We start from the raw sequence: 18,797 nt of genomic DNA on the forward strand, positions 1-18,797 counted from the left end.
AGTATCACTTTATGTCCCACAGTCCAGTCCAATCCCTGTCTGAAGAGTTGGCCTCGGAAATTGTTTTAGTTCTGGGGTGATGGAGAGACCAGGGGCCATGCTCCATGATATGTTTTTTAATCAATCAACAATTTGTTTCATTTAATCATGGAAATTATTTTATCTTAAAAAGCATTTCCAAGAAAATTATAAACAAATTAACGAGATAATATTTGCACCATACTTTCACCAAAAATTGTTTGGGAAATAAAATTTTGACCCATGATTAAAAGGAAGATAACAGTCAAAAAAAGCATACTTCAAACTGCATGATTAGACTGAAAGTATAATTAGTTCACTCGATAGTTCATTCACCAACAGATTAACATTACGTAAATCGTTATGCTAACAACTTTAAGAGACAGAAAAATGTATAAATTATAGTACCTATGTCAAAACATTTATGATTAGGGACGCAAAATCATACCTTCCTTAATTCTGTAATTGTATGTAAACAAATATAAGCTAAAAAGGGAAAGGTAATTTACCACCAGACAGATGCAATGCATTATAGGATTTTGGAGAAGGAAAATATTTATGATTTGGTTGAGACGAAGAGTAAAGAGGGAGACAGAGCAAAGCATACTACTGGAAAAAGTGTTCTACATTGTGCTAAATATGAGAGATACACTGTTGGGCAAAAAAGACACAGCTCACTCTCCATGGTGTATTTCAATTCTCTGGCACTAAATCTCAACTTTATAATAGTAATAATAAAACTGCTTGTCCTATTTAGGCACTATGTAGAAATAATATAGAGAATGAGATTGGAGTCAGATCTTACACCTGTAAATTGCATTTTATTCAGAGAACAAATGAAGAGCCACCAAATGTTTCTGAGCAGGGAACAGACTGAACTTTAAGAATATTAATATAGCAGCAGAAAGGAGTGACAAGTATGGAAAGACTCAAGGCAGGAAGGCCATTGGGAGAACATTACAAGTTAAGTTGTTTGTTAGTGAAGACCTGAACTAAAGAATGCAGAGGACAGGAGAAATATAAGAACCATCACCGAGGTTGTATTAATGGTACTTGAAGACTCAGGGAATACAGAGAGCAAGAAAGGGAGAAAGCAAAAGATAACTGCAAGATTCTAAGTCTAAGCAAAGAGCACGTTTCGGTATTAATACTCATTATCTCCTCCCTTCTTAAAAAAAAAAAAAAAGGTAAAATAGGAAGAAAAATATAGATAGTTACATAAATCTCAATTTTTGGACTACATTGTCCTAATTTCAAGTGGATTTTGAAAGTAGGGTCTTGTCATGGATTGAATTGTGTCCCCCAAAGATATGTATCAACTTGGTTAGGCCATGATTCCGAGTATTGTGTGGTTGTCCCCCATTTTGTGATTGTAAATTTATGTTAAAGAGGATTAGAATGAGATTTAACACCCTTGCTCAGGTCACATCCCTGATCCAATGTAAAGGGAGTTTCCCTGGAGTGTGCACCACCTTTTATCTTACAAGAGATGAAAGGGAAGCAGGCAGAGAGTGGGGACCTCATACCACTAAGAAAGCACTGCTGGGAGCAGAGCACGTACTTTGGACCTGAGGTTCCTGGGCTGAGATGCTCCCAGACCAAGGCAAGCCTGATGACAAGGACCTTCCTCCAGAGCCAACAGAAAGAGACAGCCTTCCCCTGAAGCCGGCGCCCTGAATTTGGACTTGTAGGCTACTGGACTGTGAGAGAATGAATTTCTCCTTGTTAAAGCCATCCACTTGTGGTATTTCTGTTAAGCAGTACTAGGTAACTAAGACAGGCCCTTAAAAGCAAAAACGCATAAATGCCTCAGCTTCCACTATCACTTTATATTCTAAAATAAGACTACTCTGTGTTTCAGATGACTGCAACCTGTACCTCAATACCTAACTCTGGACCACATTCCCGAGTGTGCCCAAAATTCTTTTGGGGTATCTAATTCACTGAGTAGACAATCTTTTAATAGGGACAAATAAAATTTACTCATCCGAGTCAGTCAGATCACATTTTCCATCATGCTAGTAAACAGCAACAGACATAGTCTGCTTCCCATCAGAGTCTCTGTGTATAACCTCTGCAACGCTGACGGTTCTCTGGTAAGTTTTCAAACCATAACCCTAAAAACATATGACAAACTACATTTTATTAAAGAAACATGCCTGCACTGCCCACCCCGCCTTCACTTTCATATTTAAGAACAATGAAGAAACTATTTCAAGTGCCAAAACTCTGCTGAATATCTGTCCATGAGCTACACTTGCAAGCATTTTTATAGATTAAGCAAAAGGACAAGCTCTGAATAATACACAGAAGGGAAATACTTTTCACATAGCACCTAGACTTAAAAGGCAAACCATTTCCTCCTGCTGGCTTTAACAGGAGTGATGAAGGTGTATCTCTTTTTTAGCATTCTCTGGAAAGTATTTCAGAGAAAAGTCAAGATCTAAATTTCTCCAGTTTTCAGTATCTTGAATCTAGCTTTAGTATAGCAGTTAAGTAGATTCACAGGCACCAAATATGACTTCAAACAAAATCTTTTACAACGCTGTACTTTCTTTCTTGAAACCTAACGGTTACAGGCGTTTAATTCAATTCTGTTCCTCTATGTTTCCAACAAATAATTTTGATCATTTAACTGAAATGGAAGAGAAATACTGGCAAGCTTGCATTCTGGCACAGGTAACATGTAAAAGCCACTGGAAAGACAGCGGCTCTCTCTTAAGATTAATCCCTCATACTTAAGCCTGAATGGGCACTAAAGTAAATGGTGAGTAATCCCCTCCTTTAAGCCACGCTACCAAACTATCTGCACAGATAACATTACTTTATGAAAGACTGACTTGATAATTCCTCCAGATCATAGCACAAAATTATTATAACATGAATTCTCGAAAGGGTTTTACAGCCATTAAAAATATAGAAAGAAGACTTGATTTTCTAGGGGGATCTGAAACCATCTCAAGTTATAATGTAGTTGTAATGCAAATTTCTACCGTAATGTTTTAGTTAAACATTGCTTAGGTAAACAATATTAAATTTGTCATGAAAAAAGTTAGTGAGCAAATCAACACAGATTTCTCTTTAAGTTTCTAGTTTTCATTTCCCTATTCGCTATCCCACCAATTTTACAAAGAATTTAAAATTTTCTTCAAAATATAAATCAAGATATATGCTTTAAGTGGCGCTTAAGTTTAGAAAATCAACTGTAAATAACTACCAGACAACTGGCAGCTTACAGTTTTACAATAGTTATAGACAGATGGAGAAGCAAAAATCATGGGTCTCAAACTGCAACCCCATCCAAACAGATTTCCAGTCGACTTTGCATCAGCCTTTCTTACAGGTGCAGGGTGCCTATTTTTGGCTGTAAGGGGCAGAATTCATTTATAAGCCGTAAGAACATCTTCTCACTTTCCATAAACAGGTTACAGAATTAATTAAAATTGCAGCATTAACTCTTGCACATGAAACTGGCTCTGTTATTAAATGTGTGGAAAAGTCAAATAGTTTTCAACAAAGCTAATTTAGATGGATGGATCAGGTAACAAGTTGGAACGGAACCTTTCAGAATAATTACTACTCAAAGGCAGTAAGTGCTGAATTTTATATTCTAAAAAGTACAAGGAAAATATTGAATTTTAGTCTGTTATCAGAATAGTTAAAAAATTAGTACTTTACAAAAATGTTTAAATACATTTCACTTGAAAAAATTACAAAGTCCTGTAAAAGCTATTATATGTTCTATTTTTTAAGTAAGTGAAAAAGACTATTATAAAATGTAAATTGCATAAAAGATAATGTGAATTTTGCATTTAATCTCATCCATGGTTATCTACCTCCTAACAAATATGCTTCCATCTGTAACATTATACCCTCATGAAAACAAACACAAATGCATTGACGAAAGGTGGCTTCTTTAGATGCTCATTGCTATGAGATTCATCATCTCTAAAACAAGGATAAAGGACGAGAAGCACAGAGATGGAGAACTTTTCATGAGCTGATAGATTTAATCTTATTGGTAAAGCAATATCTCATTGTATTCTTATATGGTACAATTGAAAATAAAAAAAGAACGGACTTTAGGTAAAATGATGAAAACAGAAATTTGACTTCTGAATCTCCAGCTTTTCTCTTCTGCATCAGTTTTTCATAACAAGCAAAGTAAGGCTATAAATGGGTAGGGAGGTAAAATATGGAGGATCAGAAGGAACGTTCTACAGTCACCATCCTAATGACCAGAGGATTACTCCAGTGTGACTTACACAAGCCTCTGGAAGTGCTGAGAGCAGAAACCCATGAGTAACATCAATTTTCAGTACATACAGCAATTTCTGCTCTAACATAGCGATGCCGATGGAGATCCCATTCTACCTCTGGTACTTCAGACATTCCTTTAACACTCTACCTTCAAGTATCCTAAATGAATGTTGAATAATTTTAAGTATGTTAGTTAATTTTCAGTTGGTGTTTAATGTTGTTTTGGCATTTAAATCCTGTGTTTTTTTTTTTTAAATACTTGCATGATTGTTATGACTTCTGGGGTAGCCAGCCTTCAAGAAGGCCCCCAACGACCTTTGACTCCTGGGATTCACATTCTTTTGTAGAATTCTCCTGCACTGAATACAATTGAGTTGTGTAACCAAGAGGACATTGCAGAAATGATGGTGTGTGGCTTTTGAGGCTAGATATCATAAAAGGCATTGCAGTTTTCACCTTGTTTTCCTTTCTCTCTTGCTACCCTGATTAAGTAATATGCTGATTAAGATGTAGAAAATTTCCAACACCCCAGAAAGTTCCCTCAAGGTCATCTGAATCAGTCCCTGTACTACTCTCTTCCCACAACCAGATTCAACCACTATATTTCTATAACCATAAATGAATTTTGATTGTTTTAGAACTTCACACAAATGAAAGGATGTAATCTTTTGTGTCTGGCTTCTTTTGTTCAGCATATTTTTAAGATTCATCCAAGTGTTGGCTTGTATCAGTAGCTCATTACTTTTTTTTTTTTTATTGTACTTCACGTGAAGGCTTACAGAACAAATAGTTTCTCATGAAACAGTAGTACACATGTTGTTTTATGGCATTGGTTAACAACCCCACAACATATCAACCCTCTAACTTCTCAACCTTTTTTTTTTGGTGAAAATACACATAGCCAAAGATACACCATTTCAAAAATTTCTACATGCACAGTTCAGTGACATGGACTACGCTCTTCCAATTGCGCTGTTATTCTCACTTAAGATGAAGGCTTACAGAACAAAATACTTTCTCATTTAACAGTTACTACAAATGTGGCCCTATGACAACGGTTAACAATCTCACAACACATCAACAATATCCTTACTCAACCTTGGGTTCCCTATCACCAGCTTCCTTGTCCCCTTCTGCCTTCTGGACTCCTGTACCTCGTTAGTCTCATTTGGTTTTACGGGGCTTTCCACTCCCAGGCTGAACAGTGAACCTTGGAGGTAACTTCACCACTGAACTAAAAGGGTGTCTGGGGGCCATACTCTCGGGGTTTCTCCAGTAGTAGCTCATTACTTTTTATTGCTGATACATATATCATGATTTGTTTATCCATTCTCCTGTTGATGGACATTTGAGTTCTTCCCAGTTTGGGGCTACTATGAATAATGTTTTTAGAACATTCTTGTACAAATCTTTGGGTGAATATGTGTTTTTCTTTTCTCTTGGTTAAATAGCTAGGCAGGGTTGGGACTAGGTTGAGGCAAGTGAGGTGCCAAGAGCGCAAAATTTAAGGAGGTCTTGTACCTAGTGAAACTGCTGGATCATAAAGTAGGTGTTTCTATAACAGTTCAGCCTTTTAAATTATAGCACTGAGATTTCACACTTGGATTTCTCAGGGGTTCTTTCGTTTAGAAATCCACAACTTAAACAAAGGGCAATAGTAGACTAACATGTTAATATTAGAAAACATAAAAATATATGCCTATAAAGGCAACTGATCAATATATTATCAAATGTAAAGCATGTTAGAATATGAAGTTGAGAATAACTTGCTCTAGAATGATCCTAAATCAAGTAAACTTCCGTTTTACAGATGAGGAAAATGATTAAGAGACTCTTCCAAGGTTGTCTAGCTAATTACAGACTTTTTCATCATACATAATTCTCAATCTTTTCACAAATTTGACCCAGGCTCAGTGTATGCATATGTCTATCTACATTGCACATGCAGACAGGCTGTGTCTCAAACTTCTAGGCAGCCATAAGACTGCTAGAAGTAAGGCACAGATACCCACTGGCATCAACAATTCCACTGGTACTACGTTCATCTGTGATGAAGCTGGACACATGAGACACACAGTGTTGGCAGAGTGAAAGCCATTATTATTATTTATAGAAAGCAAATAGTAAAAACCAACAATAGACTCCCAAAGGGGAAACAAATTACCCATGTCCATTCTTACGTCACTGGGCAGGCACGTAGTAGTTCAGGTCAGATGCTGTGTTCATGTCACCACTGCCTTCAGCTACCACTATGCTACCCGAGGTTTAGGCTCTGCCACTGGGCCTCCCTGGGCCTCATCTCACAGATGGGAAGACCCCTGCACAGGGTGTCCCAAGCCTCTGCTGCCAGGTCCTTCTAAGCCTCTGCTGCCAGCTCCCGCCATGCTACCCGGGCCTGAGGAGCTCTCTTGCCGCCATGCTACCTGGGTTCCCGCTGCCCAGGGGGGTAGGCATGCAGACCCTGTACAGGGCACACTCAGGCCTCTCCTGCTTTGCACAAGCATCACAGCTCTTTTAGCTCTGCTGGCAAGCATCCTGCCCAGAAGCATCCAGCTCTGCCCTGCTGTAAGAAGATCCCTACACAGGATCCTCCACGGCAACACCAGCACAGGGCACACTCAGGACTCTGCCCTGTATGGGCAAGTGTTTCAGCTCTCTCTTAGCTCTGCTGGCAAGTGCCCAGAGGCATACCATTCTACCAGCAAGCCTCCTGACGAAAGGCAGTCGGGTCTGTCCCGCTCTCTGGGTTGGCAAGCCCACTGCAACAGCCTCTCACTGGTCTCCTGGTTCCCCCTGCTGTACTGCTACCACTGTTTCTCCACTGCAGGGTTCTGCTATGCTTGCTGCCATTTCTCACTGTCTTCAGTGTTACACTCTCTCTTTTGGATCTAGGAGGTTTCTCAGTGCTGGGACCCTGGGTCCTTGGTCCAAAGGACATACGCCACCTCAGATTCTTCTTCTTGATGGTAGTAAAGTCCCCCCTCAACCTCTGTGGGATTGGCCCTTATGTAAGGAAACCCCTTGTCAATTACAAGGCATGGCCCTCCCACCAGGGCCATGAACTGACCAATCCCCTCAGTAGATCATAAGTCATTTAATTTGCATACTAAACTGATCAATTTCCTTGGTATAATTGGCTACAATTGGTTTTCAATTTTAATTTCATCTAGCTTTCACAGAGAATTGCTTTTAGCAGCAGTAGTCTATAAATAAAAGTACAAATTTATACGGATGAGCAAGAGCAGCATGTTCTTTAAAAAAAAAAGCAAACAAGAAAATCAAAGACTGATGATATGTAAAAACTACAATTACAAAAACATATACACTGAGTAAGGTTAAGCTATTTCCAAATACATAAAAAAGTCATTTGTATTACCTATGGTCAGATTGGACTTTTTAAAGAGGCAAGTAAGGCTATGGTATACTTGATATCTGCATCTTTCCTTCCAAAGACCACTTAAAACCAAATCATTTAAAGCAGCAAGGAAAGTACCTTAATTCAATTTATTTATTTCGCTTCTATCAACTAACCACCACTTAGTAAAATAAACATTCTTTTTCTTCCTTTGAAAAAGATTTATTTTCATGTAGAATGTGGCAGTGATGGAAAAGCTCTAAAAAATGAGAATAAGAATACTTCTTCAAACTTAGATAGATATTTACCACCCTATAAAGAATCATGGCAAGCATTTTTGATTGATTTAATGCAACTTCCTTTATTCATTAAAGAAAGACTTTGATGAACTTTAAGATAATTTCAGAAAATCTACAGAGAAGTTCATATAATAGTATATTTATAATAAAAGTTTCAAATACATACTCTTTTTCACAAGAGGTAGAAAGTAAACTTATTGAGTCATTGAAATAACCAAATTTAATATTTGTATCATTAAATTCTATCCAGTTTTCCATGATTATTATTTCTCAATACTCCCCAACATGGCCTTTATTTCCTGCAGTTCACTGTGTCCCTAGGAATACCAATATTCTGTGAGAAGTTACTACGTGCTCTTTTCAGGAAAATAATCTTAATCTCAGCTACTGAAATGCTTAGTACTAAGAAAATTTCAAGCTTTCCCATATATCAAGAAATTTTTTGTCAAGTACTTTGAAGAATGCCTACATTATAAAAGCTGAATATTGAACAATGTTCATGTTAAATTTCTATAAGGCTGCGAATTAAATTTCCTAAAATGAAAATTTGCACCTGGATTTGATCATTAAACAAGTAACAGAAGAAACCAAAACCCTGCAGTTTCTAGTTAAAATGCCTTTTTGTTTGCCAATTTCTGCTTTTCATTTAATTGTCCTGATACTACACAGTACCTCACGGGTTTCCTTTCTCGAAGCAAGTCTTCCAAACTCCGTTCACAGTGTTCAGCCACCACCACCAGTCTCTCTGAGTAAAATAAAGCAAATATACTTTATATTTTATTAACACAATGTTTTAATGACAAAATAATATACCTCATTGAAGATATTAACATATACTACAAAATAAAAATACTTTTAAAAAGCTTCTCAGACTCTATTAATAATTAGCAAATATATAGAATAATAGGATATATGTGACATGGATTGAATTGTGTCCCCAAAAAATATGTGTCAACTTGGCTAGGCCATGATTCCCAGTATTGTGTGGTTATCCTCCATTTTGTGATCTGATGTAATTGTCCCATGTGTTGTAAATCCTAATACCTGCCTCCGGTTAATGAGATAAGATTAGGTTATGTTAAAGAGGATTAGAGTGGATGCACCACCCTTATTTAGGTCAAAGCCCTGATCAGATGTATGGGGAGTTTCCCTGGGGTGTGGCCTTTACAAGAGATAAAAAGAGAGAGAAGCAAGCAGAAAGAAAGGGACTTCTACTACCAAGAATGAAGAGCTGGGAGCATAGCACATCCTTTGGACCCGGAGTTTCTGCACTGAAACTCCTAGTCCAGAGGAAGACTGATGACAAGGAACTTCCCCCAGAGCCAAAAGAGAGAGAAAGCCTTCCCCTGGAGCTGGCGCCCGGAATTCGGGCTTCTAGCCTCCCAAACTTTGAGAGAAAAAATTCCTGTTTGTTAAAGCCATTCACTTGTGGTATTTCTGTTATAGCAGTACTAGATAACTAAGGCAATATGTCTAATAAAACAATACACTAAATAACAGATCGTTTCCATTTTGTGTTTTTCTCTAGAGTTTCTCCCATGTGCATCAGAAAAAACAGATGGAAAGTTCACCCTGGCAAAAAAAGTGATTCTTCTTCTGACACAGACTTGGAGAAGAAAAGATTGGAGGAAGATGTAAAGAAATTTTGAAGTGAAGGGGAATTGGGAGTTAAGGACAGACTGCCTAGAAAATCTTGTTCAAATACAAGGTCTTCGAAATTGAGTTTAGAAACTTGAGAAAAGTAAAAATGTTCTGAATAATGGCTATGGAGAAAGAACAAAAATCCACTTGGGATTGTTTGCAACATGATGGGGTCTGCTGAAATTAAATAATATAAAATTGTAGTAGACACAATGAATATTATGATGTAATTTTAATTTTCTAACAGATCAACTGTCTAAGAATGGGATTGTACAGTTCTGAGGGTTGGCCCATACTTTTTTTTTTGCTCATCAGTTATCTCTAGTGACTAGCACAACTTTTACACACTATCAGATCAGTATTTTTTTGTTAAATGAATGAATGTAAGAGGAGCAAGAGAACCTAACCCACAAAATGGGCTCTAGGCTAGATAAAGTAGAAATTTAGCATAAAATTCAGACAACAGACTGAAACAATATGAAGTAAAGGTGCAGGAAGGTTGGAAATAGTGATAACTGCAAAGACGAGGTTTTATAAAAATGAAAAAGTCTCAAAGATAGAACAATGAGATAGTAAAAGAAGGAAAAAGGTAGTTCAGAGGAGGAGATTAGGCAAATGGAATAACTCTCAGTAATGAATGGATCAAGGTATGGTCTTATGTGTGGGAGCAGAGATGGGGCAGTCATGTGAGGTGTGAAGTTGAAACTGTTTAAGGTGGTGGTATTATAAAGAATGATCTGAAACACAAAAATTAAAAATGCCATAAATGAAAGCTGCCAGTTTCAGATGAAAGATTCCAAGTGGTCTAAATAGGAACTTAAAATTAAATTTGAAAGAACACTTAATAAGAAATAAAAAGGAAGAAAATCATGAGGTAAAAGGTCTAGTTCTTCAACTTAATAAAGGGCATGCAAAGTTGATCTCCAAGCAATTTAGTAGAATTGTGAAGTTCCAGAAGGAAAAAGTAGATAAAACTGAATATCAGAAAACCAAAATGGGAAGCTGCATTCCTTTGCTTTGCATCTTACCACATCCCATCACCTCTCCTTGCACCTATTGGGCTCCCTTTCCTCATTCTCCTCTGTTGACAGGCACCTCTTCTAGCTAGGCTTCTGGTTCCTCTACCTTTGACATTGGGTTTTCTTACTGTGTTTGCTCCTCATCCACTACACCAAGGTTAAAAACTCTAAAATTTTACCTCAAGCCTAGGCCTTTCTTCAGAACTCCAGGACTTTATAGCTAACTTCCTACTTTAATATAAAAGTCACCTCAAACTCAACACAACCAAAACTGAATTTATAGTCTGCTCTTCAAACCTGTTCCCATTAGTATTATTTCAGTAAACGGTACTACTAACTTGCCAGCTAGAAACAGGAATAATCCTTGGACTGCTATTTCCCCTTCTTCCTTTGTCAAATCCACACGAAGAGTCCTGCCTTTCTACTTCCCAGATGTTTCCAAAATCTGAACACATTGCTCAATCTGCCAGCATCATCTCTTACTAGATTACTGCAACAATCTCTTAACTGGCCTTCTCCCACTAACCACTAACTCTTGTTCCCCTCTAACATATTTTTTATACTAAAGCTCAAGTGATAAAGAAATAATTTAAAAAAATTGAATAGGTAACTTCTTGTCTAGCTTTATCTTTTTTTTTTTTTTTTTAATCTCTAGTTCCTCAAGTTCCAACCAAACCAGCCCTTTCTGCCCCTTCCTGCCTTAGGGCACTAGCTCATGGCATCCTAGTGCCTGATCTTCCCTCTTCTCTTCTCTCAGTTAACTCCTACCATGTAGCACAGACTATTTTGTCTGGGCTCAAATCCCAGTTTTACTACTCATTAGCTAGGTGACCTTGGGTAAATCTGTTAACTTCTCTATGCTGCAGCTTCCTCCTCTGTAAAATTAGGAAAACAAGAGCAGCTATCTCATATTGTGAGGTTGAAATGAGTTAATATATAATAAGATCCAAGAATAGTGCTGGGACATAGCAAACACTACCTAAGCGTTTGCTATTATTCTACATTCTTCAGGCCTCAGTTAAATGTGACTTCCTCAAGAAACACCTTTATGGTTCCTCAAAATAAAACTGTTCTTCCTATAATATACTCTATTATGCACTGTGCTTTTCTTCTGTAACACTTATTTCAACTCTAAGATTTGTGTATTTTTGTTTAATGTCTTCCTTCACTAGATAATGTTTCATGACAGCAAGAATGATGTTGGTCTTGTTCAAAATTCTATCACCAGTGTCTAGAATGGCACCTAGAACATACAGGCATCTAATATAGAAATACTTGTTAAATGAATTAACTTGACCAAAGGCATGATGTGGTCATTAGAAATTAAAAAGAATCTCATATGGTGACAATCATTATATAAACAGAGACCTGTCCTGTGTAGAAAATAATAATAATACCTCAGTAGCACTGATATGGAAACCCTGGTGGCGTAGTGGTTAAGAGTTCAGCTGCTAACCAAAAGGTCAGCAGTTCAAATCCACCAGGCGTTCCTTGGAAACCCTATGGGGCAGTTCTACTCTATCCTATAGAGTCGCTACGAGTCGGAATCAACTCGACAGCAACAGGTTTTAGTGCTGATTTTAACATGCAACAAAAACGTGAGAATTTATTAAAATGTGCATGTTTCATTATTAATTTTAAATTGGTTACTCATAAGCTTCCACATCTATGATAGATTTCCAAAGTGTTTGGCACTAGATTAAAATTTGTCAGACTTCTGGAAACACCCTCAAAATATCACAAAGCAGTGCTTGCCTAAGCATTGAGATTCTGTGGAATTTTAACCATTATTTAATTCTGCAGAACCATAATCCTTGGCAGAATATTAAAGTTTCTCTCAGAGGTAATACAATGTATACTAAACCAGCAATTTCAATATAAACCACTTTTTCAAGGAATCATTAAAAAGTCTTCATCCTAAAACTCTGGACCATTGTTTTAAAATAACTTTTGTTTGTTGTAAAAAAAACATAGCTTCATAGAATAAAATATAATAAAAAATATTTGTGAATCATAATGTGCCAAATACAAATCAGCAATATAGTGGTATTATTTATAAAAACCAAATGTGACACTAAGATGAACTCTAGAGAGCAGAGCATATAAGAATCATGAAATAATACTCCTTCTAACAAAGATTTGATGAATGCCAAATATCATGTAGTGTGTCTAGCCTGAACTGCATGTTTTAAGTCAATTCTCAGAAACTGAAGATCATGCAAAATTAAGCAAGACAAACAATAAATGAGTGAACAAGGTGAGAGTCTAAAAGAAATATTTTAAGTTATTATTTTTTTTAAACCTAGAGAAAAAAGAAGTGGTGAATTATAAATGCCTTAATATAATAGGAAGGGTTATTTAGGACATTGTCACTGCATCATTCTTTTGTTAGCTACAGTAAAAACTGAGACTAGCTCATCACCTTTTAAAAATATAATATTTAAATTAATATATAGTAAAAATGACAACGGAAAATTCCGTGCTTAAAAAACAATATTGGTACTAGAACACTGTGATAGTTTTATATATTAATTTAACTAGGCTATAGTTCCCAGTTATTCAATCAAACACTAATCTAGGTGTTGCTGTGAAGGTATTTTGTGAATGTGTTTAAAGTCTATAGCCAGTTTACTTAAAGTAAAGAAGTTATCCTAGATAATCTGGGTAGGCAAATTTCAATCAGTTGAAAGGCCTTAGAAGCAGAACTGAGGCTTTCCTGAAGAAGAAATTCTGCCTGTGGAGGCAGTTTTAGATCCTGCCTAAGAGTCCAGCTTGTCCTTCCTGGAGACCTATCCTACAGATTTGGGACTAGTCTAGACAGTTCCTACAATCACATAAGCAAATTCCTAGCAATTAATCTTTTAAATCTATATTTCTCTGTTGGAACCTTGACTGATACAGACACTTAGGTTGAAATTTATATGCAACTAGAGATATAGAATTGGTTATCTTATTGGTTCTTAAAAAATGCTATTATTCTCTATCTGAATTTCACACCTACTAGTCAAAATAATTTTGTTATTAATTTCATTAGCAATTATTGAAAGCCTTCTGAATAGTCAATATCAATAAAATGAGACTATTATCATTTAAAATCCTCACTCTGCTTCTAAATACTGCCTAGATTTAAAGCTCCAAAAAAAAAAAAAAAAAAAAGAAAGAAAGAAAGAAAAAAGAGAGAGAATTTGTTAAGTATTTCTTTTAAAGATATTTTCCTCAACTTTTGGTAAACCAAGTTCTCAAATTCTAATATAATGTCCACTGTTCTGGGGATTAAATACTTCATCCTCCCTAAAAACCCAAACTCGTTGCCATCGAGTCGATTCCAACTAACATCCTCCCAAGTTAGCAAGAAATAACATCATCTTGAAACAGTTTGAGTGATCTATAGGAAACAGTGAAAGCCTGACTCCTGAGCTAACCTAACATGTGAAAACATAATGTTGCTAAAAAAGACCACATGTCACACATACTCCCAAGTGAAAAGAGGGAAAAAAGGAGGAAAAAAAATAACAATGACAAGATGTGAGATATGTGCATGACAAGAACAGAATAAAACGGGAAAAATTGTAAGCCAAAATCAAAATTCTTTGAGGAGACAATAAAAGTGGAGTCCACCAAACTGAAGTCATATGGTGTTACATCATCGACAAATATGTACTCTTCACTAGGGAGACTATTCACTAGAATCTTTTCAAATTTTTCAAACTAGTTGCAACTGAAACAACTGGAACACTTTGAAATAAAAGACCTTTACGTAAACACTTAACCTAATTCTGTTATTTACTCCTTATGCACACAACTTTTCAGGAGACTAAGCATTGCCAATATAAACAAGATAATCAAATTACCTAACCTGAAAATTATTGATGTTTTCATTCCAGGCAACCAAATATATTAATTTTATACATATCTATGACCTATGTTACCTCAGTAGAAAGCGTTTCAGAGACCTCAGGAGCAGGGCAAGCAGAATGACCAGAAATTTGGTGGTCAGGGTTAAGGGTACTAACTTTGAGCTGGCTTCAAAGAACAATGATCAACAGTGCAGATTACAATGTCTAAGGGGATCAGTTCCTATCTGACACCGACAACTAAAAAGCAGGTTCGTATGCAGGGTTAGCAATAGTGTTCCCAGAAGGGTCTCTATCATAAGGCAGTTTCTAGTTCAGTGTTTACAGGGGCCCACTTAGGTGGAGGAAGAAAAGGAGCTGATTAGAGTCAATTATCCAGAGAAAAGAAGGCCTACGAAAAACTGGCCAGAAGAAAGAGCACAGTTATATCAAGTTACGTTCCAAACTGGCTTCCAGACATAGTGGGAAGAAACAAAAGGCACTTTAGGAAACAAGAATGAAGAAACCTAAGAACTAAGTAAATGTGGCAAGAGTTAGGGAAGACAAGCCTACTCCAAATTTACCAGACTTAAAACAGCAAGACTAATTGTGGCCACCAGCCACGGATGATGATGAGGATTTTACTTTACTGTCAAGCTTTTCTTGCAGTGGTTTTAGAAATGGGCCAAACTCACAACTGGAAACTTTAGAATCTGTAACTAGATAGAGGGCTGGGGCATGCAAAGATGGGCAATACCTCTCAATTGTTTGGTGATGTAAAAGGTCCCAAAAGATCCCTATAATTTTTAAACATTTAGTCAATGTCACGGAAGACATTTAACAAATAAAAATAAAAAGTCAACAAAAGGTTTTTTCTTTTTTTAAACAACCATCAAATTTGCCAAAATTTCCTTTCTGGGCTTTTGGCAAATGGCTGAAGCTGTCGACAGACTAAAAGAGCCCTGGTGGCACAGTGATTAAGCACTGGGCTGCTAAACGAAAGGTCGGCAGTTCGAACCCACCAGCTGCTCCGCAGGAGAAAGATGTGGCAGTCTGCTTCCATAAAGATCATAGCCTTGGAAATCCTATGGGACAGTTCTACCCTGTACTACAGGGTTGCTATGAGTTGGAACTGACTTGAAGGCAATGAGTTTGTTTTTTTTGGGGTGGGGGCAGGTGGTTATCTATAGACTATTGTGGGTATAGTTACCACTAGTCTTCATGGTGTCTTTAAGCAAATTAGAAAAATCACGCCTCCCACACGGAATAGATTAGTAAGAATCCGATTTCAGCTCCCACTTACTTCATTAGCCAGAAGTTTTTGTGCAGTGTAAAAACTGCAAGATCCTATACAGTGGCCCTGACTGTGGGTCTCCTGATTGGTAAATATGTGATGCAGTATACTGCTAGGTACAGGTCAAGTCAACTTTGAAAGGTCTATAGCCCCACATTATTTATCTTCTCAAGTTTGCCTAAAAGAAGGTAAGTTTTTTCCATATCCCTAGATACTCTACGCCAGAGCTTTTAAATCCTTTCTTTGCATTAGAAATTCTTTCTGAGAATCTCATGAAAACTACTGACTATCCAGAAACTGCACGTGTAGGCATGTACACACACATACACTTTCATATACGATTTTAAGGAATTCATAGGCCTCCTGAAGCCTATTCATAGACCTCTATAGCTCCTGGGTTAAGAACAGCTATTTTAAACTGTTGAATTTATTTTCCTTGGTCACCCACAAAAAACTCGGGATAAGAAGCTACACAGACACTTCCAGTTCAGAGATCAACACAAAAAAGAACAATAAAGCTAACTGAGCCAGAAAGTGCTGAGAGCACTGCCCATAACAACACATGCAGGCGATCTCAGATCCCTATGCCAAAGAAGTTTCTATGCTAATGTCTCCACATTTACCTGGCCAGCAGATTTTATCAACATTATAAAGCTTACAAGTGATCATTTTCCCATATTTAGGTAAATACCTGGCAATTCATTTCTTAATATGCGGTCTCATTATGAAAGTAATTTGAACCGGTCAGATTTCCTTCTTTGTCTTGACCTATAGAAGTTTACAAATTTCACAGTCCACTGAAGAAACTATATATTAGTTAATATCATAACCTTATATCTTATTATAACTTTGTTAGAATAAGATATAAGGTTAGTGATACAATTAACGTAATAGTAGTTACATACTAATTAATATATTGTCTCTTCATGTACTGTTTGTACTATTATTATATGTTTGTCTATGACTTGCCTCAATTTTTTTGGTGGAATAAAGATTAGAATTAATTAAGAAATATAAATTTATTTTAAAAGAACAAGAATGATTAATTAATAATGTATTAAGATTTTGTTTCTTAGGAATATGTCAGCAATAAAGCTCAACATTGAAATGAATAAACGTAAATAAATAAAACTCCACAGACAGCAGAGACACCCTCTGTGTTCAAAAGTCCCTTACCCCACAAAAAATGTTTATACAGGAGTTGGGTTAATATAAACACTCTTCCATGCAGAATTTAACATTCCCTCCTTTGTACACTCATAACATAGCATGTTGTACATCATCGATTATAGCAACTACTGCTCTATTATTTATAATCATGTTTGTATTTTTCTCTTCTACTATTTCTGGAGCTAACTTAGGAACTGGGATCCTGTCTTATTTATCTTTGTATATTTGGCATCTAGCACAAGGAGGTCCACAGTATCAGGCAAGAGTCTGTTAAAGTATTATAATCCCATTGACCGGGGTCATGTATGTCAAGGGAAATGTAAGAAATGTCACAGTTCACAAGAAAGACTGGTTCCTAAACAGATATTAAACTCGCCACCATCTTTATAACTTTGCTTCAAATCCAGTTTTCTATTAGCTCTGTTTTCCAGCTTTGGTCACTGCAAAGAGAGACCCTTAAGGTGTTCTCCCTTGAAAGGTTAGGCCAAATTTGATCGACATTTATTAATATTTGTTGAATGGCTCAAACAAAGGCAACCTCAGACAGTAAAGGACGTCCCACTAGAATAATGTATACTTCTTTATACCTATTTATCTATCTATCTATATGTATATATGTGTGTGCATGTGAAAAATCAAGTATTTTTATCATCTGCTGGAGAATTACCTCTTTTTTACAACCCTCTTTCATGTGTCTCTCATTAAGCCCCCTGACAGCATCTATGAATGTGGCAGAGTCCCAAAGTGTTAGAGTCAGGGCGCTGGATAGCTCTGACTGGCAGAATGATACTGTATTTGCATTGTCAGAGACTTACAGCAGCTTTTGAAATCTTTCAAAAATTGACAGAAAGAGTTAATTACTTAATCGCTTTGTGCCTCAATTTTCTTATCTATAAAATGATAATAATAGTAGTTCCTACCTTACAGTTATGTTACGAGGGTGAAGTTAACTAAAATATATAAGCATCTGGATACTGCTGACACATAAGCACTCAATAAATGTTAGCCATAATAATAATTACAAAATTTTCTTTTTATTAAAAGTAAGAAAAAACAACTATTCTCAGAATAAATATTGAGATAAATAATTGAGACTACTTGAAAGTATAGTTTAACATATTTTTTATCAAAACAATAAATAAAATATAGTCTGAGGGTGTTTAACTTTAGGCTGAAACACATAAACTGCCATTTTTACAGGAAAAAAAAACAGCTGAATATCAGTAATTATATAAGGCTCACCTTTACCTATGGTATATCTTTCATATCTCCAAATCATGTTAGAAAATTTACATACATTTCCCTGAGAGACATTTAAAATAATTTTAAGAAACGGAACCTCTGTCTGGAATAAGGCTTCCAAAAATAATTTTTAAATGATTAAAGTACTGTCACCATAAGCATCTTCAGTGGGATATGAAATGAATCTGATTATACTATCTAAAAGGCAGTAAATAACTTTCTGGAAAATATTAGTTTTTTAACCAGTATCGTTAAACTTTTCTACTTTAGTTCGCTAAATAGAATCTTATCTGAAAAGACTAACGCAACTGCAAAAAAAGAAAGGAAAAAAAAAAGTCTAGTGATTCCCTTTTCTTTGGCAGAGAAAGTTGGCCCAAATTATTATTTTCAATCATAAATACATTCCAATGGACATGTAAGTTTTCTCACATAGCACTTCCATTTCCTGCTTATCAAAGGTTAAGAAATATGCTTAAAGATAGGCAGTTTACCTGAAAGAGAAAATTAAAATAGTGATTCTCAGATCTGTGAAATATTAATTCCTCAAATGTAGTCATTCATTTATTCACTCATACATTCACTCAACAAACATTTATTGAGTGTCTTCTATGTGCCAAGGCAGTATTGGCTCGGAGATTAGAGGTAAAAATCATTTAGTCCTTAGCC

General features: G+C 36.2%; 1 protein-coding gene across 6 annotated transcripts in view; it reads right to left on the bottom strand.

Moving 5' to 3' along the window:
* Window positions 1-18,797, bottom strand: part of TBCK (TBC1 domain containing kinase) — a 273,293-nt gene that overhangs the window by 241,629 nt on the left and 12,867 nt on the right. For 5 of the 6 annotated variants that reach the window (XM_023734775.1, XM_023734773.1, XM_023734774.1 and 2 more), the window contains one exon: window positions 8,605-8,677. In XM_023734775.1, coding sequence (XP_023590543.1) covers window positions 8,605-8,677 — 73 coding nt within the window. Of the gene's footprint in view, window positions 1-8,604; window positions 8,701-18,797 lie in introns of all 6 variants that reach the window. The other variant, XM_023734776.1, reaches the window with a different exon arrangement.

The sequence above is a fragment of the Trichechus manatus genome, unplaced genomic scaffold (assembly GCF_000243295.1).
Source record: "Trichechus manatus latirostris isolate Lorelei unplaced genomic scaffold, TriManLat1.0 scaffold00071, whole genome shotgun sequence".
Lineage (NCBI taxonomy): Eukaryota > Metazoa > Chordata > Mammalia > Sirenia > Trichechidae > Trichechus > Trichechus manatus.